This window comes from Cucumis melo, chromosome 11 (assembly GCF_025177605.1).
Source record: "Cucumis melo cultivar AY chromosome 11, USDA_Cmelo_AY_1.0, whole genome shotgun sequence".
Taxonomy (NCBI): domain Eukaryota; kingdom Viridiplantae; phylum Streptophyta; class Magnoliopsida; order Cucurbitales; family Cucurbitaceae; genus Cucumis; species Cucumis melo.
In genome coordinates this window covers 33,658,039-33,680,876 of record NC_066867.1, presented here as the reverse complement: position 1 = coordinate 33,680,876, position 22,838 = coordinate 33,658,039, and the positions used below count along the sequence as shown (strand labels likewise).

Genomic DNA, 22,838 nt, shown 5'->3' with positions numbered 1-22,838 from the left:
CGTCTTGTTTAGACTAATAAATAAATTAGGGTAAGAGAAAGGTGAGAGTGAAGATTTTACGAGAGTGGTTAATTAGTAGAATATATTTTTAAATTCTAAACTTTCCACTCTCTTTTCCTTCTGCTCTTATTCACTTCTACTTGCTGTGTTTCTGCTACTTACCATAATCACCTTATGCAAAATTGATTTTCATACACCAAAAAACTAACTCATTCTCTCAATTTATTTTAAAAGAATAATAAAAAGAACCCTAAGCTGACTTTTCGCTAATTTCCATTACCTTTCAACTTACTTTTCAGTGTCCATTAAATCCCATATGTATGATTCTTGGACATAGTATCACCATTCCTATTCCTTCATGTCCTCTTTTTAAACATTTTTTTTTTCTATTTAACAAGAATGAAAATGAGGGGATATGTGGATAATCCGTAGAAGAAAAATATTCTAATTCATTCCCACCTAAAAATGAGCTAGTAATGATCTGTGTTACACTAAATTTGAGAACTATTCTTATTATGATTACATCATTTTAGAATAATAGGGAATGTTGTTCTCATTCTCTGCCTGAATGAATCTCACCCATCAACTTATTAAATATGAATTTGATTTTCCGATTTAAATGGTTAAAGTATATATTCTTGATTAAGAGCTCACATTCAGATTATCCACCCACTTGTTAAACTTTTAAGAAATTGAATTTGATCTTCACATCAACCCATAATAAATAATATCAATGTATTAAGTGTTAGTTTCAAATAATAGAGATGCTATTAACATTATAATGAACTCCATAGGGTTACAAAGGCCACTCCAAATAAATTAAGAAGAAAAAGATGACTATTCCGTATATAAATTCTTCATTCATTTTGGTTATAGTAACTAACAAAATTTTGCAGAGCAGAGTTGTAAAGACGCACCTTTTTATCTCGAACTATCATAAAGACGTTATTTAGATAGTGAGGTTCTCCTGAATTCCAAGAAATGAACCAACTATTTTTCCTCCAACATCCGGAAAATTTTCATGACCAGGAAGAGATCTTACTCTCCCTCTTCTATCAACTTCAACTGGGTATTTCAGAAGGTGTCCTCTCATCTCTGTTACATCATCTGCAGCAAACTGCTTCCAGTTTAATTCTCCCATTGTTCTAACTCTTTTCACGCATTCTAGGCTCTCCGGTTGGTTGAAACACTCATTGGTAGTTCCCATATGCTCCGCCCACAACGACATCCTATATCCATAGATCTACAGGGCAGCACATTCAGATCCCAGAAAGAATTCAGAAATGCAGTTTTACGTAAATGAACAACAAATTGGTGCTTCCCAAATTCTTCAAAAAAATGAAACTGTTAATTTACCTACTTCTACACTTTATTGAGTCTCTATGCAGATACTATGGGAAAAAGAAAATAAAAAGACAGAATAATGTTTAAATTATAAGCTTGGTCCCCTAAAACATTTTGAAATTGATGGAAATTTAGAACTCTGCCTATTTAATTCTTATACTTGATAATATACCCTTGAATTATCAAGTATTTTGTATGTTAGACACGGTGGCTAATTCTGTCAATTTAATGTTTATGCCACCAAATGTCTGAAATTTGACTTTCGTGTAATCTAAAGTTACCATGCGGCAGAAGTATATAAACTGACATAGTTAATGCCATAGACCTATTAGATAAAAATCGAAGATTAGAGATTTATAGAAACTTTTAAAAGGTGTCTTGATGAATCAAGAGGAAACTTACAAGTTTTAAAAGAAAAAGAAAAAGACAGAAGAATAAGAAGAAAAGAGGTTGGTGCACATCAGTTGAAGTAATTATGTCATTGTGGGAATTTAATCATTTCTGGTTGAAATCTTACTAAAGAACACTCGATCAGTTGTGGTAGCTCAAAGTGTTCATTATATCCTTCTACCAAATCAAAGGGTTGGTTTTCAACTCCCTAACCGATTAGTAAATTTCCCGAGCTTTTAATTTCTACCTACATTTGGTTCCATTTAATAGTGATTTAGTTTTCGGATAAGTTGAACTCATAAGCACCCCTTCCAACTATGAGTTTCTTTTGTTATCTACTTATTAAACTATTTTCAAAATGATATCTACTTATTAAACTATTTTCAAAATGATTACTAAAGAAAAGTAGTTTTTAGAAACTTGTTTTGGGTTTTAAAATTTTGCTAACAATTCATACCTTTCTTTAAGAAATGTAAAAATCGTAATAAAAAAATTTGCGAGAAAACAAGTACGATGAGAAAAAGAATACAAAATAGTTATCCCTGGACCTACGATTTTTCTACCTTTTTTCATTTTTCTCTTCTTTTCTTTTATTACTTTTACAAGATTCAATGTTTACTCGCCAAAATTTTGAACATAATTTAACTTGAGCTGATTCATGTGAACATGAACATGATTGCGAACCAAGGTGTCGAACTCTCCTCCTTCAAGCCATATATTTAGTAAATTCACGAACTCTTCTTCCTCAGGGTGTTTCATAAGCTTTAATTTTGACTCAATGTACTGACTCCCATTCGTTTAGTCCATTAACCTAACTAACTTTACTTTAAAAAGAAAATCCAGCATTCGATATTTTACAGTTAAACCTCACCTGTCCACGAGGATGTGAAAGTTTCCTTGCCCACGTATAATGGGGTTGATAGGCTCCCATAGCAATCTCAGTGTCTCTAGTTCCTTCCATGGATCTCTGGTTGATGTTGGCAGATCCCAAAATCACATACTCGTCGTCAACTATCATGCCTTTGGAGTGAACATATATCATAAACCTTCTGCTTTTCCGACTAAGTGCCTACAGTCAGTTCATTATATCATTGTGATTAAAAAAATAACAATAATAAAAGCAGCGAATAAAACATAGTGAATATCTTTATTACTAGCTCTTTACGTGGAAATGTAAAATTATGGACTGAGATGCAAGGCTGTGCTTCCATCATATATTTCCCTTATTTTCTGCAATAACTCTTCTATGTTTTATTATTATGGTATATGAAAGAATCTCTAGTTATACAACAATATACAGTTGTCTGTCAGGAACTCAACATGAGAAGACTCTTCCTGCAATAATGTTGGAAAGATACATACAATACATATTACACACATATATATTTACAAAGAAAACGAAAAGAGTTTATTGATAAATGAAAGTTGCAGCAGAAGTTACAAGTAACTTCCATTAGCAGAGCACAAACTGCCCAACAAAAACCAAATATTAGAATAACAAGTAACAACTCATAACCCAAATCAAAGTAAGATAATAATAATAATGAATGAATGAATAATTGATTGAGATCAATTACTGATTAAGAATACAAGTTACCTGAGGAGTGTTTTCTCCATTAGGACTTCCAGAACATAAAGGATCATTTCCATCCATAGCCTCACGATTTCCCAGGCAGAAGAAGTTCAAATAGTCTTGTGGAGAGAATGCCTCCTCAAGACCAACCTCCATCAAAGCCTTGTAAATCACCTCATACATCATTTGCATGGTTTTTTGCTGAGCAATGAAAGAATAGATCATAGAAATTAGAAGTAAACTTGTCATAAATAAGAATATGCGTTGGTATTTCAATGTTGGTAACACTTGGGATGCACCCAACTTTGTGCATATGTTCTCACCACTTATATCAAAAGACTATTATAATATTACGAAAAAAAATGTCATATGGGAAAATTACGATGGGACAATTTGGTGGAATGCACAAAGATAGGTGCTATCCAAGATCCACATATGTATTTTTATTTTAATGTCCATATTATCATCTCTCTTCATGGTCTCGGTTTCCTTTATCACTTAGCTCAATATTATCTCCAATTCCCGCCAAAGAAGTTAGAAACTTCAATGTTCAAAATATTTAGAACTTGGCTGTTTATTTTAATGTCATTAATTACTATGGGCAAAACAGAAGTAAAACAATAAAGTAGCATCTTCAATTTATAGACAATATCAACCGTGTAAAAACTATGCAAATCAAATGTTTAGTTCTTTTTAATATTCGTAAGTGTCGAGACCGACTTACGTATACCTTGACTAATCCCACGTTACAACCCGTCTAACCCTACAACATGTGGCCACCATGGATTTAACCCATGACTTTTTAGTTAGTTATTGAGACTATGTCTCCTTTTTTACCACTAGGTCAATCCATGATGGTTGAATGTTTAATTATATTAAATAGAAAATTTAATGAGAATAGGGATTATAGGTGAAGTGGAATGATTTGAACAACATTTTTATTCCAGAACTTTAGTCATATTCTACGATTGATTTAGAAATGAAGGTTCTTTTTCTCTTTAAAATTATTCTAATTAGGGAAGTATCTGCTTCCTAAAAAAAGTTACTCTAAGAAGGAAAGTATATGCTTCCTAGCACCCAGTTTTAGTATATGCTTCCTAGCACCCAGTTTTCCAATATATCACTGACTTTACCCCGAACATAATTTTTAGATAACTCCAGTTCAAAATCCTCTTGAATCATCATGGAGTATACAAGAATTATTGGAGCTAATAAATTTAATAATGCAAAATGGTAAAATTCAGCCTAGGCCACTAGTGAGTCTACCTGCCAAAATAGTATTCTCTGAGTGGCAGCAGCGGTTGGAACACCCTCAGGCCACATGGGGATGACAATATATGCAGCAAACCTTTCATTTGCTCTGATTTTATCAGCAATCTTAAGGGCAATTTCCATTGGAATCAAATTGTTGGCACCTGAAAATATCAGAAACGTGCAAAATTAACAATTCACTACTCCAATGTTGTAAATGTCATCGTACTGCATGACATATTCCATTCTTCTAGGCAAAGTAAAAAAGAACTTCTCAAAAAAAAAAAAAAGGCAAATTAAAAAGGATTGGACTTGAAAGGCTGCCACAGATTTATATTTTAAAATTTTAACATCCGTTCTAAATGGCTGTTTTTTCCTTTTCTTTTATAGTCACAAAACTGAACCCTTGCTCAATGCTAAATCGTAAAAGTTAGATTATAGGTACTGATGTTTCAGATGCAATACATATACAGAAGAGGCTTTTTTGCTTTTCTATATCTTTTGAGTTCTGTCTACTTTACCTATATCTTTATTTGAATTCCAATTGAAGGATGACCCGATGAAATACTGGTTCTCTATATAAATGTAATGTTGCGCAGCTCGAATGGCTTTCACGTATGCTGTGTGTATACTCATGTCAATCAACACATTTTTTCCACATACGAGGTTCTGCACGGTAAAATATTAGGCAATAAGCATGTTATACAGTCACAAATACAAAATAAATACATCCACATATTACAATATATGTGCCAATTTTATACTTGTATTTAGTGTAGCATTAGAATTGATTGAAAACATAGCAATTATAAAGGTTCTTGACCTTGCTTGGGGCATCTTTTGGTTCCTTCGGAAAATCTTTAACAGAAGTTGAATCGATTGACCGAAAAATCTGCAGTATTAATGAAAATTTGTCATAAGGAACAAAGAGAATCCATTAAAAAGGTTCTCTTCTCTTTTACACGATTAAACAGAACTGATTGCAAACAGTTTCAATGGCCAAACCTTTTATTACCCAATTATATGTCCACATATCCATTAAGAGGGGGACTAAAACATTACCTGCACATGCCATGATTCAGGGTCATTTTCATTAGTGCAGTGTGCTTCAGAAATTCCAATTATGTCATGAATTCTTTCAATACTCAGCAAAGCATCATCATATGATTTCAACTTCTTTATCCCGTGAGGTTTTGAAGCCCTCCTCCATCGCTCCTCAAAGTTAGTCAGAACATCATATGCTGCTGGACCATCGATTTTGCTGTGTAGATCATGCCATGGTTCTCTTGGACAACCAACAACACTACCCTGTTCAACTGAGCGATTTTGTTACTTCATAAAATCAATTCAAAAATTTAGTTACCATAGATTCAATAATATAGTATTCTTTTGCTCCTAAAATTCATTCTAGAATGGTGTTACAGCTTCCAGTCAGGTCTTTTGTCTAACTGATTATTGATTTCAAATATTCAAACTCTAGGTATTTTCAATTAGAATAGAATTGACAATTTGACTTTACAATAAGATGGTTTCACTTGTTGAAATGTAAATGACAACAACCTTCAATCTCTCAGCCAAGATATTAGCAACCGTTTTCTAATACTCGTAACCAAACTAATAAATCTGAAGTCTTTTACCTTCTCAACATTTTCTCTCTTCAAAATAAGATAATAAAAATTTCAGTAGGAATTTTAGGTGAGCTTCCATCTTAGCCCTGAAAGGAATTGTATCTCATTTCTAGAATAAAACACAAAAAAACTCAAAATTTTCCCCTCTATGCTTTTGACTTCTGTCGTCCACAACCCTCTTCTCACAACCTGATACCTGTTCTTCATCATAACTCCTAGTCTACTGGCTGCAGAAAACCTGTAAAAGAGAGCTAAATTTTCGTCCCCTTCTCTTAACATAACAAGTTCTTTTTCTATTTACGACATTTTGTTTACTCTTCCCTCATCAAATCACATATATTTGAACAACGCTTTATATTACTTTTACTTGTTTGGGAACTGTATAGTCAGTTCAGTTCAATGCTTCTCTTCATTTCAAGGGCCATTCATTTATTCTTGACCATATGTATTTTGTTATTCAGTTCATTCAGGCAGCCCACTTTCATTTTTATGGTCACCTCTTTACTTGTTCATTTTTACGGTGCTTCAATCTCTCATTTTGGGTACTTCAATCTCTTTAATGACTGCCCCAAATTCGTCAAATGAAAACAAGAAAGAAAAAAAAAATAGAGGAAGAAGAATTTACTTGGGTTAGCCAAGAAAGAAATGGAAAATATATTAGGGTTATTTGGATTTTTGGCATAGATCAACCTTTTCTCTTGCATCATATTAATTATTACCACAAAACTATATTCATTATTAACAAACAAGTGGAACATAGTTAACAGTTTACCGTGTATGTAGGATTGTGGTAATCGTCCTTGTGTACTGTTTGAAGGGTCCGAAAGATGGGATGTGATGGAGTATCATACCGCCCATCACATAAATCAAGCCCTCCAACAAAAGCTATGATCTTTCTTCTATTATTTCCAGCATCAGCATCCACAATAACTGTTTTCTGATGATGTGTATATATAGTTCCAACTTCCTGATTATATACAAAGATGAGCAAGAATCACAAAAGGGAAGATTTCCAGGCCAAACAGAAAATAGAAAAAAGAAATATACAATAAAACATCATCAAAAGTTCAGAATATGAGTACTTCAAAATAATAAAGGTCCCCAATAAGATAATAAGTGAGGAATAATTTTGTAGTTTAGGGCAAAGTTGCTGTTCTTAATAAAATAAAGAAGATATAAATTTACCAAGATATTCCTTTTGACAAACAATTATACGAAAAAATTTTAGCTTCATTAACAAAGTGTTATTAGCTTAATTCAAAATTTATCTTCTTTTGTTATTTATTTTGGTCATCAAAGGAAAATATAGATTAAAGAACTTTTCATTTGACCAATTCAACAATCTAGCCCTGATCTTGATACAAACTTCTTTACCATGGAGTAGAGGTTATTCACGTTATACTACCATCAAGATGGTATGATTCCTTAAGGATATATATTCAGGTTCCTACACCACATACATCATTCATTACATCTATCAATGCCAAAATAAATTTTTCATCAAAATAGAAACGACCAAAAAATGAAAATATATATGTTTAAATTTCCAATTTCCTTGGCATAATCAAATTGAAGAACAACAAAAATCTGAAAAGAGATAGAAGTGATTAGTTAATACTAAACTTCTGGCATCTATTGTTCATGAAGTATTCTCATTTCTTACCCAAAAACAGGAATAAATAAATAAATATTTACCTTTTGCTTAACCCAGCTATGTCGTTTTCCAGCAATCCGAGGACAAAGTATCACTTGTACAGAGGAGTGTTTGAAAAAACGGCGAGTTTCCTCATCATGGGTTTGCATGAAACCATCCTGCAATAGTTAACATATGTTCTCAGAAGAGTATGATAACAAATCCTTCAAACTCATACTTCATGCATATTCTAACAGTTGAGATGAAACGATGGTAGAATATGTCCATCTGGTAAAAGAGAGTTTCTAGCAGATCCTTCTTGATAGTTTATTAAGAGTTCAAAGTTCTGCAGCTTGTCTCCAGCTCATTATTGAAGCTCGTAAACTCATAAATTTCACAAAACACAATAACAATATTTTCTTTGGAAGGTAGGTTTCAGAATAGATGTAATTTCGGCGAGCATACTTATACTCAAAACAGAAATTGGTTTACCACTAAAAAAGGAAGAAGAAAAATTCAATCACCCAATAGACGAATAAAAACTAGGAAAAGAAAGAATCGATATTCCCACATTTCAAATCAAAGTAAATTAGTTTTTCTTTTTCTTTTCATTTAATTACATATAGCATTCCAACCTGGCCTATATTTAATTTAAAGTAATTTTAGGAAAGGCAGCTATGATAAACAGGAAATGTAAAAGAAATAAACATCAGGTAAAGCAACTTACAGTTTTATAACCCAAAATGCTCCTAGAAGTGGGATCGTCCCAAACAAGAAGCAAAACTCTCACTCCCTCCTGGGACTTTGACCTCAGAAGATCTCCAAGGGTACACTCTGTTCCATAGCCAGTATCTCGAACTAATTTCACTTTGTGCCACACTGACCACCCAGTTATGTAAATTAACCTGCGAGCCTGTCGTACAGCATCAAAAATGTCATGCCAACACTTCCCATGCACATAGTACATACCATTATCAAGCATCAAATTTGGAAGGTGTCCGTCTGGAACATGGGCATCTTGATAAAGAGTGACGGCTCCACCCTTTCTGAGGGGAAAATACGTATCAGGAACCCCCTGATAATCAGGGCCAGCTCCCACTCCATGGTGATAAGTGCTAAGCCTCTCCATTGGGGTATATTGAATAGAAATACTTAGAGCAGCTCCAGGCTTACATGGCTTCCCACCAAGTAGGATTGGGAAGGTTCCCTCAACCATAGACCCTGAATATATTTGTTCAGCAGGAATTGCCACAGTTCCTATTAGCTGTGAACCAACAACATCACTGTCTTTAACGACAAAAACTACTTCAGCAGCATAATGTGCAACGGGTACATAGAAATGTTGCCTCCATACAGGATTTTCAGTGTTGCTTATAACAAAAGTCCTCCCAATTACTGCATTTGTTACATTGATCGATACATAAGGATCACTAGTGATCTTATGACTTACGTGTCCTTCAATTTTGTTGCTCATGTTCCCAGGAAATTTTGCAAACATATCCCCCAAGGTTTTGTGAAACATGTCCATATTTGGAAGATTTTTGGCCTCATTAACCCAAATTTCTAAGTTTCCATGCAACAGCAGAACTTTCAAAGATGCTTTACCGTGCAGTGGAACAATCTGCAAGTTCTGGCTATGTTGAGAACCACTGAATGAGCTTGAATGGGAAAACGAAGGTTGTTTGGATGAAATCATTTGATCTGAATTCCCCGTGTCGAAACTTGAAAAGGATGAATTCGGAAAGCCATAAAACCGGTCACGGCGATCATATCTAGCACTTTGAGGTGAATTAGCCAATAACGAAGGTGAAGGCTGTGCAGGTGAAGGCTGTACAGGTGAAGGTGCTGCAGCAGGTGCAGGAGGTGATGCAGGAGCAGTTGGTTGATGATCAGATAAATGTACATTGCACAAAAGGTTATCCAGAGGTGGGTACGCAGAAGCGACAGACGAGACGGAATCAGTGTTATCATTCCTATAGTGGCCAGAGAAGCTATTTACTCGTGAAGGGGGTGGTGGGTATTGAGTTTCAGGTGGAGGGTAGGCATTAGATTCTTGATACCGATATGGGGATGAACCAGGTAGGAAACTGTTATGATATTGAATAGAGGGCCTAGCAGCAGCATTAGTGGAAGAGGCATCAGAGTAAGGATATGGGTAAGGTAGAGGGGAAGAATGTTGGGGTGGGTGTGGAAAATACTCAACAGGGCCAGAATGAGATGGGGGTGGGGGATATGCAAATGGTGAGGGATGTGAAGGATTATTATAGGGGTAAGTGTAAGGAGGAGGAGCATATGGATCTGAATTTGGATGTGTGTAATGAGGAGGAGGGTACTGAGAAGGAGGTGGATATTGAGAAGGATGTGGGTATTGAGGAGATGGAATTGGACGAGGGTATGGGTAAGGATTGTGATATGGATATGGAGGTGAAGAACCGTAATTATCCATAACGGAAAAGTTGCAAACTAACTCGAGAACAATAAAGAGAAGCCTCAATTACGGTTGATTCGAGAAGAACAATAACATAATAACTAAATCAAAAAGAGCGACAGTATGTATGCATGTGTGTATGTATGTATTGATTGAAATCAAATTAAAGAAGAAAAAAATCTTCGAAATGAATAGTGTAGCCCAGAAAAAGGAATCTAAGAAAGAAAGGAATGGTATAATTACAGAATATGTGCGATGTTAAGCGGGTAAGAAAAAAGAAGAGATTGAGGAGAAATGAACGCCTGAGAAATCAAATCAAATCAAATCAAATTAGCTAAAAAGGGGAAAGAAAAACAATCTGAAAAGGGAATGTTGAAGAAAGAAAAAGGGAGGAGGGGGAAAATATACCTTAATAAGAGAAGAAAAATGGAACGAATCTTCGGGTTGGGTGGAAAGGGAAGGGAAGGGAATGGAAGAGAAAAATAATTGGGACATGGGGGATTCCAATTTATATCGTGGAATTTGGTTTCAGCTTCAACCTTTTCGTTTTCTCAATCTGATTCTGAAGCGCGCGCAAGAAATAGCGGTTCATCCAAGCCAAGTGGAAACATTTTATACCGCTTTTTTCTTTTTTCTTTTTTTCTTTTTTTAATAAATAATAAATAATAAATAATAATCTGATTTTAATTGTGGGCTACATTGGGCTATTCATTGTTGGCCCCATTACCCCTTCAAGGCCTGAGCCGAGCCTGTTTACCAATGGGCTAACTACATACATACACATTTGATATCTCCACTAATCAAGAGGAGCTAGAATTAATCAATCAAAAATTGATGATTTAACAAGAGGTTTATTTTAATTATATTGATTGTAGTAGTAGAAAGGCTTGGTGGATGGTGTTATTTTAGTTTCCAAAAAGAAAAACTAGAAGCCACTATTTGAGGCTGCGCATTGTTAAAAAGTATAAAGACTAATTAAAGTGAAAAACAAAAACAAAAACAAAAACCAACCCAAACTATATATATATATATATATCTCCCATGTTTTTCAAAAGCTAAAAGAAAGGTTGTATCCAAACAGTTTTAAATGAAAATATTAAATATAAAAAGGGGAACTTTGTAAATACCGTTGTGGGAAGTAGTGAGGTTTTTTGTTGTTTATTTTGTTTTTAATTGCAAACTTATCCTTTTGATTCAGAATATATATATTTAGAATACATTTCAACATTTTGAAAATATTTTAGGGACTCCAAATTTAGGATGAGCCAAAAACAAAAGCTGCTTGTAGCAAATGAAATTTATATAAAATAAATGCAATAGATAAAAGTCATTGTCACGTGAAAAAGATTGATGAGCAATTCAACTACTATATACAATAATCTTTTGTTACATTTCCAAAATTATGAATTATATGTACCAACGATGATTTTTATTATAAACATTCATATTTAGACATATGATCAATCATTTCATCCACAATTTTAAAAGGACTTAAAAGTTAGATTTTTATTTTAAAAGATAAATATAATTGATTGTGTATGGATGGTTCGTAAGCTAAGAGATAGAGACATTTTCGTTAATCATGTACCTCACAATCAATTTTATCTTTAAGTAGAAATTAAATTCTTATTTTAATGTTTACCACTGATATATATATATATATAATTATAATGGTTTTTTTTTCTTTTTCTATTGTTAAATAAGTTAATTATAAAGCCAAAATGCAACTTTAGGTATTATCATGAGGTATCCATAACATCTTATTAACTCTGAGGTATCACGTACACCCACCTCACCTTATTTTAAAAAAAGAGAAACATTACTTCCAAATACCAAGACTCAATTTCATGTTTTTTTTTTATATATATATATTATTATTGTTTTTATTTCTTTAAGGAGAATGAATAAACATGTCACAATGATCCTAATTCAACTAACATATAATATATGAGATGAAAAAGTTAAAACATATGTTTTATTTATTCATTCATAGAGATACAATTAACAAACCACATGTATCCTCTCTCAAGCTTCACTAACATTATATTACATGGGGGTGATTAATTTACAGAGAGAGAGAGAGAGAGATAAGAAGTTACAAAGAAGATTAAGAGGGTTAATTAATTACGATATGTAACATATAATTATTTGGGATTGAGAGTGTACTTTGTAATTAAGTGAAATAACAATAATCCAAAATACTTTATTATTAATGAGTGGTGGAAGTGGAAAATTAAAGTGTGGTTTGTTGGTAGAGCCAATTGGAAAAGGCAAGTAGTGTTTTATCATCTGCTCTGTAATGTTTCTGAGTATAATGATGAAAAGTTGGCCATTTAAAATCTTGCAAAATCCTTGGATTTTTCTCATCGACCAAACACCCTGGCGGCCTCACTACTTTCTCTTCATTTGGACACAAAAAAAATGCTAACGATTTCCTCACTGCTTCTTCATTCACCACTGCTCTATGCAAGCAACTCTTGTACATCCCGTTCGATAATGCCTGCATATGGTTAATCATTCACACCTTTCGTGAATGTCGTTTTTCAAAACTAAAAATTAAATTAAATTAAAAAAAAGAACATTTCTTACGTACGGTGAAGGTGTCGCCTATGTTGACAACGAATGCTTGAGGGTTTGGAGGAATGTAATGCCATTGTTGATCAACAAAAACTTGGAGGCCATGAACATGATCATGTTGGTGAAGGATAGTCAATGAAGTTGGATCACAATGAGGGCCAGTTCCAAGTGTTTGTTCTGGATTTTGGCATTTTGGGTAATAATTTAATCTCATTATGGATTCATTTCGTTGAAAGAAGTCTCTAAAATAGTGTCTTCCAACTCCCAAACTCAACCCCAAAAGCTCCATTATTGTGAGTGAAACCTTACTCATGGCTTCACAATATAGTTGGTATAACTTTCCAACACTTCTCCAATCCTCTCCCAAAGCATTCACAAAGTAATCTTCAACAACATCATGATTGCAATCAGCTGAGTATGTGAAGGACAGAGTTTCCTTCCACGGAAGTTTACAAGAGAATCTCCCAACAAAGCTGTTTGCATATCCACAAGGCTCGCCTACTTTCCTCTGAGCTCGTTGCTTCTCCTCCACTTTCATCCCAAAGAACAACTCCATGTACTCGTGTGCCTTTGCGATCAGCTCCGCATCCACCCCATGATTCACCACGATAAAGAAACCATGCTTACGACAAACCTGTACTCCTTCCTCCCTTTCGTTAAAACGTCAACTATATATACATATATATATATATATATATGTACGTACGTATGTATATCTATACATATAATTAACAAACACATGCATATGCATAAATATATATCTTAACTAATAATTATGATAATATACCTGATCCAGGAGATGACATGTCTCTGAGAGGGCAACTGGGTCGCCAGAGACCGAGTTGAGCAAGTCGATAGGAGGAACGTGAAGGTCAGGTAAGTTGAGAGTCGGCTTCTCGTGGTCGGGCCAGATGAATTGAGGTGGGATTATGGAGTTGGGAGAATTAGAAGGAATTATATTATTGTCATGAAAATTAAGAGCGTCAAGAGTTGACATGGTTGAAAAATGAATAATAATGAGAGACAATAGAGATGGGAAAACGAGAGAAGGGAAGTGGAGAATTTAAAAGAGAAAAAGGGAAAAGCCAAAAGAAGGATTAAGCATTGGAGAAGTCGAGAAGTGGAATGGAATCTGTCCATCGTTGTTGAATAATGGAAATTAAAACTACTGTTGCGTCATTCCTATTTATCTTTCAATGTGTCTCTGTTTGTTTGTTTGTTGGTTGCATGCAATTAATATACCAAATACTCTATTACGCATTAATAATACTCTTTCTTATTATTTCTCCCTTTCCTATTATTATTATTTTTTACTTTAATTACAACACACACACAAACACACACACAGCCTTTCTTTTATTACTAATTATTCTTTCGTATCAAAACAAAAAAAAAACTTCTTCTTATCTGCTGCATGATTGTCAATTTTGATTCAAGTTGTAACGTTTATGTTATACTTTTTTTACCAATATATTAAACCTTTAATTTGTATCTATCTTACTTTTTTTTTTTTTAATATATATATCGTTGTAATGTAGATGAGACAAGAAAAGTTATGGATCTTGATTTTGTTTAAATTGAATTTGCTTAATATATTTATATTTCAAGGACAGTTTGGAAAAGATATCATGAATTAAATTCATATAAGAAGCAAACTATAACAATAATAATAACAACAACAACAACAATGATGATGTTTGGGCATGTACCATTTTGTTTTTCTTTTTGTATTTCAAGAAATATTATAAACATGATGGACAAATATACTCTATAATATAATATTTCATTGTCTTTTCTAAATATGGAATGAAGGTGTTTCATCTCATTAGTTATTCCAAATTATCTAACTAGTATTTTCATTACTTTGGTATCATCATCATTAATTAATTAACCCATCGCAGTGTATTATTAAAACTCACATGAAAATTACTATTTAAAAAAATCACAATAATTCAACCAAATTATACTCTTTTTCTTTCGGATGAGAGGAATTGAACCACACTTTTATACCACCCATAATTAATTTATAATATCTAACAAAAAAATTTATCATCCGAGAAGAAAAAGGAAATTTATAATAAGCCATTTATAGTATTTAAGAAATCAGACATCAAATGCACCCTTTAAGCTAGATGGTTAAATAATATAAAGAAACAGAAGAAAAAAAGTTTGTTGTTTTTTTAATACTAATGCCCCACCCGATCAGCTAAGATTCTAATTTCAGATCTAAAGATAGTGATTTGAATGTTATTTAAATTACCCAATTAATGTTCGCTTTCCTTTCTTTTCTTTCTTTCTTTCCTTTTTTTTTTTCCCCTTTTTCTACAAACAATGGTTCATGTTTTAGAGTTGGGACCTGTTTAAATTCTGGTTGTCTCCTATCTTTTTGAAAGGGTTCGTGCTTTATAACTATTTTATGGTATGATCTTAAGCTGTTAAGTAAATTCTAGTCAAAATTATTGTAATAGTCAAAGTGTTTAGGGATCAAGATGAAAAATCACTTAGGAGGAGTTTAGGGGGTTAGATTGGTTACTCTAATTTATATTATAATAGTCTATAGTATAGTTTGTGTTTGTAGTGCATATTATCTTAGTGTCAATACAAATATTAGACACTCTTACAAAGAGAAATTTGAAATAGTAATGTTGTAAATAATTGTAGTTTATAACAATTAGAAAAAAATGATAATTTTAATTAAAGCCTAGAACATGTAGAGTGAGTTAGGGTAACCCACCCCACCAACTTTAATTTGAGAATTTCAAATACGAGAGCTAAAAAAATATTTTCAATCAAAGAAAATTATTTTAAATGACAATTTCTAAAAGTATTTAAAAAATATATTTATAATGTAATATTTTATAAACATTGTGATTTATTTTGTATATTTAAAAATAGCCCTATATTAATTATCAAAGTTCTCTTTTTTCTGTTTGAGGGACAACCTTATCAAGTAGAACTACCAATAGGCACCTAATTGTGAAGGAATTAACATAAGATTAGAGTCCCATCCCACATGCAATGGTGGAGAATTTTGGATTCCCAATTTAGGCCCATCCCCCCCAATGAAAAGCTACCTTCTAACTTGGCTTCTTTTAGGACACCAATCCCATCTTGTATGAGGTTGAACTTATAAAACCTCATTTCACTTCTATCCATTCCCTCACCCATTTGCCTTTTTTTTTAGGCATCACTACCTCAATCCCACCTTGTTCAAATTTAATTGGTCCAACCAGCACAATACCACCCATTTTCCTTTTCAATATCATCCCAAATTCCTTGACTTCCTATGGATTTTTCAACATATTCCAAAACCAACCTTTTTCTATATAAAGAAAAAAAGCAAAGCATATCAAAATTCTCCATGACCATACAACTTATACCATTTCTCACCTAGTCTCGTACATTTTCGTCCCCGATAAATTTCAATTCTCAACTATCCAAGTAAAATCTAATACATCAATCTAATGGACCCTATTGGATCAATTCCAAAGAATATATTTATAGAATTCTCTGCTTAATTACTAATAAGGCAATGCTTAAGAAGATGTGACTAAAAGCTAAGATTTTCGATCAATTAGTTGCAAATAAACAAGCAATATCACATATAAAAAGTGGGGTTCTTTAGTAAATTAAGGAAAAAGGCAGAGCAACTATGAAGAAGGTAGCTATACCAAAGTAAAGGCTTTAAAAACCCACTAATCAGTGGATTCTGGCACCTCCTAATAATAACAAAATTAGATGGTGTTGATTAGTCATGTCTTAAGATAAGATAATGAAGGGTTAATCACCTCTTAAGTGGCATGAAGAGGTCAATTCAGGGTATCTTTCACCACAAATCTACATCTACCATTGCATTCTGTTGATAGCAGGAGTTGTCCGATACCTTTAATGAAAAGCAAATCCACTTAAAAGCAAAAGTAAATCTGTCGATTAATGGCAATTTACAGACTAAACAAATAAAGAAAAGATAAAGATAGCATATTCCAATATGGACGACCAGTCCACCTGTGCACCCCACAGAATCTCAACAAATTTGTAGTTAATCATAAGGAACTTTTCCAGATGGACCAGAAGAAAATGAATCTTTACAATAAACATACAGACAGAACATTCAATCTACTACCAATGAAACAATCGAAAACACAATCAATCAAGATTAACCATTTATTAATGTGGAAGAACTTATAGCTTTCTTTCCATCTTCTCTGTAATTCTAGAGAAAAGAACATGGGGAGAGCAAAAGGATCTAAGAAAATTGATTTAAGCTATTATTTGGAGTAACGACGTTGATAATTTGAGTTTAAATTCTAGAGATGATACTTCAAAGTCAATAACAAAGTATCCAGTCACCAGTTACCCCAACAAAAAGTTAATAGCTCATAAACTTCTGAATCTATAACTTATACCATAAAGATTTTGGATTTAAAGAAACAGATTGTCTGTTGTCCAAAATTACAGCCAGCTGGCATGGACTTCCTAATCCAATTCAAGCTTGGCTAAAAGCAAAATACAATTAATGGATTTACATGTTAACAAGGAAATGAATATCATATCTTGTACCAGAGGGTACGAGAATGGGAATGAATGGAATGAATTATAAAAGAGAGGACGAGGGAAAAGGGGCATAGTAAAACATGTCAAGAACATCCCCCAGTCCCCCCAATCTAATGTGGGAACCAACAAATGTGTTTCATCGAGATATAGCAGCTTAACTCTCAAGCAGGAGAGATTGAGATCCTTCGTTTGATATCTTAGAGTGCTTTAAAACCAGCCTCATTCATTTAACTTGCACTGGCGAAGGTAAGGATGATTGTATTTGATATACTTGGTCCAATAACCACGATACTTTGTCATAGCTAATTCCAGCCAAGGCTTCATGTTTCCATTGTAGTGTATGACTGCGGCATTCTCTATCTCAGACTTGTCGATGCTTGGATTGTAACCCAAACCAAGCACATGCCACGACTTGTCAAGTGGATGGGTCAGTCCATAAAAAGTAATCAAACCTGGAGGTAGTGTTCCTAGCTTCCAGAGTAACCTTTCTTCATTCTGACACCATATGTAAGCGGAAAAAATGAGCATTCGAATCAGTTTGATGAGGAAATATACATAAAGTAAGCTTTGATTAAACATTGATAGAAAAAACTCAATAGATAGATTTGAAAACTGACCAAGTTCTGCCACTTATGATATATGCCAGTAATGTCTCTCTTTTTCCACTCCTTCAAGTCGAACATATTCATCCCATAAGCCCACCCACATGCATTGGGATCAAATTTTCTTGCAATATGAGGATTGGAGAAGTTAAGATATTTGTCAAAACGGTGAAAACTCTCACCACAGGTTTCAACTGCACCATTAACTTTGCCATGGAGATCCACATCCCATAATCCAGTCAGGTCTTTCTGGACAACAATGTCATCATCCAGAAAGAGAATCTTTTCCAACTTGGGATACACCTGAGGAAGATAGAACCTCAGGTGATTAAGCATAGAAAGATACTTTGGATTTCTGTACTTAAGATTTGATGCACCAGATGAAAGAGTGGTAGGGTGTCCAGCCTTGAAATAGTATTCTTTCATTGCAGCAGATTCAAGTTGACGTAATACTGGACAGTAAGACGAATTTAGCCATTTAAATTCATCAACATTTTCAACATGGATTGTGGCTTTTCCAGGAGGATTTGACAGGAACCACATGTTCATGGCACCAAAATTAAGCTTATCTGTAACAAGATGGAATACATGTTTCGAAGGATCCTACAATAAATCCAACAATACATAATTTAGTCAGGAACAACAGAATGGAGAAGGAAAAAACTTGCAAATAGATGATCCGGAAGTAGCATTAGTTTGCCCTTTGCATCCAACAGACACAAAAAGTTAAATATCATCATTCAGGTTGCAGTAACAAAAATTCTGAAAGGATTGGAAGAGATTTTTGGTTGAAATCCTTTTTTAATTCTTGAATTTTCATACTTTTTCCACTGTAGTTCTTGGACTTTAAAATGCTCTATTTTAGCCATGACAATAAAATATTCTAATTTAGTACCTAAGCTATGCATTACAAAAACCATTTTAATTCTTATTACAATATTTCATTAATCATTTAACAAAAGCTAGATTCATTTCAAAATCCAACACTAAACTTGCTATATAACTTCGGGCATATATCTATGGAGACAAATAGTAATTGAAAAAAAGTTAAAATAAAGTACTCAAGGTTTCAATGCAAAGTTGTAGAAAAAAGCATGTTTTAGAGTTTATAAAACCAAAATGGAAGCCATCGAAGCAAAGAACAAAGTCAGATTTAAACATAGATTTTTATTTTATTAAAACAAGGACTATAAATTATCGTAAAAATAAACCTTTATGCTCATGTTGAATTAGAATGTAAATCAAAATCTATGCTTGACAACACCCATTCTTGTGAAAAAAACTCACGAAAATCTTCAGGTGCTAGAGCAGTTCAAATACCTCGGCATTCATAATGGTTGAATTGACAACGACTGAGGCAGCCAAGACATTGTCTGAAAAGAGGGCATAATGATAAAGATTTGGATTTTCCAAATTTTCACTTCTAGGAAATTTTCTTTTCTCTAGAGGAAGAAGGTGGTAGTCTATAGTTAGACGCAAGGATAAGCAGTGAATTCCATTAGGTATGGTCTTGGCAGCCAACTGACTGAGAAATGTGCTTTGCTTTTTCAAGCCTCTGACTTCTTCATCAGCGGATTGGAGCATTGCCCTTAACTTTCCTGTTACCAACTTGCAGTCATATAATTGCTCTTTTGCTTTTGACAAAATTTGGCCCATGGATTTGATTTTATCAGGAGCACTGTAAGAAAAATATACATACAACAGATGATACTTCCAAAACCACATTTAGACAACAGTAAGAGATGCAGATGACTATAAATAAATACTTGGAGTTAAAATTCTCTCAAAACAAAAAGAGAGAGAGAGAGAGAGAGCGAGGACTATGCTACCTTCGATTCAGATCCGCATCAGTACTTGCCTCACCTAAGGCACGTTGGCTCTCTTTCAAACGTGTCTGGAGTTCATGGTACAGGTCAAGCTTATTCTTCATCTTTGCTATACCTAGATATGCCCTTGCCATGATCATTTGGTCCCGCATCAAGCGAACAGTTGCATCAGTGTTCTCATTCTCATTTTCTTTTCTCCATATACTGTATTTACCTAGAACTGAGGTATCAACTGATTTTGATCGTTCAATAGCAGCATTCTCAAGTTTTATCAGAATGTCATCGTCCTGTTGAAGCAACTGAGCAGCTCGTTTTTCACGTTTTTTTTCTCGAAGTTGCTGCACATGTAGCTAAACTTAAGCATAAAACCCAAGGCAAATGTAACAGATATACTTGACAAGAGTACAATATTTTTGTTTGAAATATGATATAATAGGATGATACAACAACGCCCACCAAAAAATTAAGATGACAAAGTATCTTTTTCTTATTATTTTATTAATGTAAACCTAATACTAGTTTTCAAACTGAAAAACAACAAAAATTATGAAACCCAGATCATCTAAGATTGATAATTACCCTCCTCGCCTGTTTTGTAGGACTGTCCGTAGATTGGGAACTGTCATCTGCAGAACATAACTGAATCAATAGAAAGAAAAAAAACAAAACAAAACAAATACGCCACATAAAAGACTTCAAATACCCACCCATAAGTTTGACCTCTTCACTGTCAGATTTTTCTTTCCCAAGATCAACAACCATTCGGTTTCTCTACAAACCAGTCAACAAAACAAAGACATACAGGAATGATCAGGTCAAGAAGGGAAAATTTAAAACAAGAAGAACGCACCACAACGTAGATATATAAGAGGCTAGGAAAGGCCAAACCAACCTCAGGAATGCCATCAGGTGTAACCTCTTGACCATTTATTTTCCATGAAGCTGAAAAATTATTTTTTCGAAAATGGTCAAGACTATAGGGACCCATATCATTTGTGCTAGCAGCAATCACATCAATGACCTGAAATATAGAATCGACAATCTTTTCCTCATACTGTGCAGCAAAAAGTGAAACTAAGTTTTTTCTCTAGAAACTAATGAATAAAACTGTCAGATAGCAATAATCAGGTCAGGCACGCACAAACGATCTAAATCAGAAAGCACTTGCCTCTTTAGAGAAAAGAGACTTGAACTGATGCAATGCTATCCTTTCTCTCCATCCAACATCCTGCACTCTCAAGTAGTATGTCTTAGGATAACTAGAACAGCATCGTGAACCACAGCCTACGACCCTCTACGAATTAAAGGGGTGAGAAAACAACCAGATTGATACTAACCTGCTGACCCGATCCACTCGAAATAATTTCAAGATCTGAAAAAATATAAACCAACCCATCAACTCAAGACAAACTTCCGCTAACCGTTGTAAGGTCAACTAAAACTGACAAATTCTAAAGTCCATATTTATGTTCTAACTATGCAAATATTTCCCCAGTACAATAAGCAACCAATCCACCGACAAACATTTATAATGACCAGTCTAGTTTATTCACTTAAACAACCGGTAATTAAATTTCGTAAGGTGAAAACAATACAAAGCATCCATCCAGTTCCGAAATAATATAGAGAGCCCTAGTAAGAAAAAAAATGTGTCGGCGGCATCAAAGTTCCTATGAGTTTATGACTAGTAATCTTTGCGTTTGGATAAAATGAGATCTGAAAACACCTACATTGCAAATTTGCAAAAAAAAAGAAACAAATCTAGATAGAAAAACAAGGAAGCTAACCTGCAGCACGAAAACCTCGGCCGAAGAAGAAAAGCACAGGGGAGAGAAAGAAGAAGAAAATAACAAGAAGAAGAGGAATTCGAGATCCGCCACCAGCTCGAGCCCTATGGGCAGCAGTAGCGGACAACAATCCCCTCTTGGATGCCATAGGCAATCGGAATGCCTTCAAATCAGCGAAACCACGGCGTGGGGCAGGATCCAATCAGAAAGAAAGAACAGAAGGAGTCAGAAACCGAAATTATGAAAGATCTTGATAAATTACACAATTATCGGTAAGCCCCTAAAATGGTAGTCGAAATTCATTACACCGCGGCACTGAAAGAGAGTGAGATCTGAGAAAACAAAAAAGGGAAAAAATGGCGAAAGAAATGCAAGAGGGAATCAGTAAAATCGAGAGAAATCTTCCATTAAAAAACTCAAAACTTCGGAACCCTAAGGAAAACGAAAAATGTGTAGTGATCTGAATATGAAGATTTAGCTAGATTGAGCTCTCCTTCTTCTTTCTTCTCTTTCTTTCTCCTTCTCTCTCTCTCTCTCTCTCTCTCTCTCTCTCTCTCTCTCTCCCCCCTTGTGGAAAGATCGTTCGCGGGTAGTAGGGAAATCTACGACGCCGTTTTCCAACCTAGATGGACTCCAACTGTCTCTCAATCATAATTGTAATTCATCCGCTTGCTTGCTTGCTCGCCTTCTTTACTTACCTTAATTTCTAAACATTTTTAAATTACACATTTACTTCCCAATTTCATTTAATGAAATCTTAAAATTTTACATATCTTTTATTCTAAATGCAATAAAACATGATGAAATGGTAAAGGAAAAATTTATTTAAAATTCATTTCCATCCATTGTTTCATCCATTCAAAACCTAACATATGAGATTCATTGTTTGTTTATTTGTTTATTTATTAATAAAAAACTAGATTGGGCTTGGGCTGGGCTGTGCTCTCTTTAAAATTGTATGTCCAATCAAAATGTTGGGCTAGCATTTGCAACGAGCTACTCCAAGTTCAGGCCAATCAAACTGTTGGGCTGTGAAAGCCCAAATTTGGCACAATCTATCTGAAACTTATGGGTGAGCCCTTGAGGTATAGAGTTCACAATTTATTTAATTTAATTACATTTTCCTTTTTAGCAAAAAACAATCATATAGCATAATTTGGTGCATCATCTCTCAAACCAAATTAAAGCTTTGGAGGGTTGTTCTACATTTAATCTTCACAATTTGACATCCAATGTCTTGGCAAT

At 34.0% G+C, this 22,838-nt stretch overlaps 3 protein-coding genes across 3 annotated transcripts; all 3 read right to left on the bottom strand.

Moving 5' to 3' along the window:
* Positions 1–718: 718 nt before the first annotated feature.
* Positions 719–10,833, bottom strand: LOC103499049 (phospholipase D beta 2-like). Its single transcript, XM_008461930.2, has 11 exons — positions 10,656–10,833; positions 8,547–10,549; positions 7,882–7,998; positions 6,959–7,153; positions 5,621–5,866; positions 5,382–5,450; positions 5,080–5,227; positions 4,574–4,722; positions 3,332–3,508; positions 2,606–2,803; positions 719–1,243 (listed from the first exon to the last, which is right to left on the bottom strand). Exons 2-11 carry the CDS (start codon positions 10,263–10,265, stop codon positions 950–952), a joined length of 3,312 nt encoding a protein of 1,103 aa, XP_008460152.1. The 5' UTR covers positions 10,266–10,549; positions 10,656–10,833; the 3' UTR covers positions 719–949.
* Positions 10,834–12,195: 1,362 nt separating this feature from the next.
* On the bottom strand, positions 12,196–14,156 carry LOC103499045 (gibberellin 20 oxidase 1-like). The gene is made up of 3 exons (XM_008461924.2): positions 13,612–14,156; positions 12,841–13,458; positions 12,196–12,747 (listed from the first exon to the last, which is right to left on the bottom strand). Exons 1-3 carry the CDS (start codon positions 13,819–13,821, stop codon positions 12,481–12,483), a joined length of 1,095 nt encoding a protein of 364 aa, XP_008460146.1. The 5' UTR covers positions 13,822–14,156; the 3' UTR covers positions 12,196–12,480.
* A 3,041-nt stretch (positions 14,157–17,197) lies between these two features.
* Positions 17,198–22,397, bottom strand: LOC103499044 (polygalacturonate 4-alpha-galacturonosyltransferase). The gene is made up of 10 exons (XM_051079007.1): positions 21,594–22,397; positions 21,144–21,178; positions 20,975–21,034; positions 20,699–20,827; positions 20,514–20,577; positions 20,386–20,432; positions 19,810–20,144; positions 19,301–19,658; positions 17,996–18,583; positions 17,198–17,873 (listed from the first exon to the last, which is right to left on the bottom strand). The coding sequence occupies exons 1-10, from the start codon at positions 21,739–21,741 to the stop codon at positions 17,598–17,600; spliced, it is 2,040 nt and encodes a 679-aa protein (XP_050934964.1). The 5' UTR covers positions 21,742–22,397; the 3' UTR covers positions 17,198–17,597.
* Positions 22,398–22,838: the final 441 nt, after the last annotated feature.

What these genes read in the sequence shown, in the direction of transcription:
- LOC103499049 (XM_008461930.2), bottom strand. Translation starts at nt 10,265, where the DNA reads ATGGATAATTACGGTTCTTCACCTCCATATCCATATCACAATCCTTAC. An exon ending in ACCACAATCCTACATACACG is followed by an intron (nt 5,867 to 6,958) that starts GTAAACTGTTAA and finishes TCAGTTGAACAG; the next exon opens with GGTAGTGTTGTTGGTTGTCC. An exon ending in CTGAATCATGGCATGTGCAG is followed by an intron (nt 5,451 to 5,620) that starts GTAATGTTTTAG and finishes TTAATACTGCAG; the next exon opens with ATTTTTCGGTCAATCGATTC.
- LOC103499045 (XM_008461924.2), bottom strand. Translation starts at nt 13,821, where the DNA reads ATGTCAACTCTTGACGCTCTTAATTTTCATGACAATAATATAATTCCT. An exon ending in CATGTCATCTCCTGGATCAG is followed by an intron (nt 13,459 to 13,611) that starts GTATATTATCAT and finishes GAAGGAGTACAG; the next exon opens with GTTTGTCGTAAGCATGGTTT. An exon ending in ACATAGGCGACACCTTCACC is followed by an intron (nt 12,748 to 12,840) that starts GTACGTAAGAAA and finishes AACCATATGCAG; the next exon opens with GCATTATCGAACGGGATGTA.
- LOC103499044 (XM_051079007.1), bottom strand. Translation starts at nt 21,741, where the DNA reads ATGGCATCCAAGAGGGGATTGTTGTCCGCTACTGCTGCCCATAGGGCT. An exon ending in TGAAGAGGTCAAACTTATGG is followed by an intron (nt 20,433 to 20,513) that starts GTGGGTATTTGA and finishes TATGTTCTGCAG; the next exon opens with ATGACAGTTCCCAATCTACG. An exon ending in GATGCGGATCTGAATCGAAG is followed by an intron (nt 19,659 to 19,809) that starts GTAGCATAGTCC and finishes TTTTTCTTACAG; the next exon opens with TGCTCCTGATAAAATCAAAT.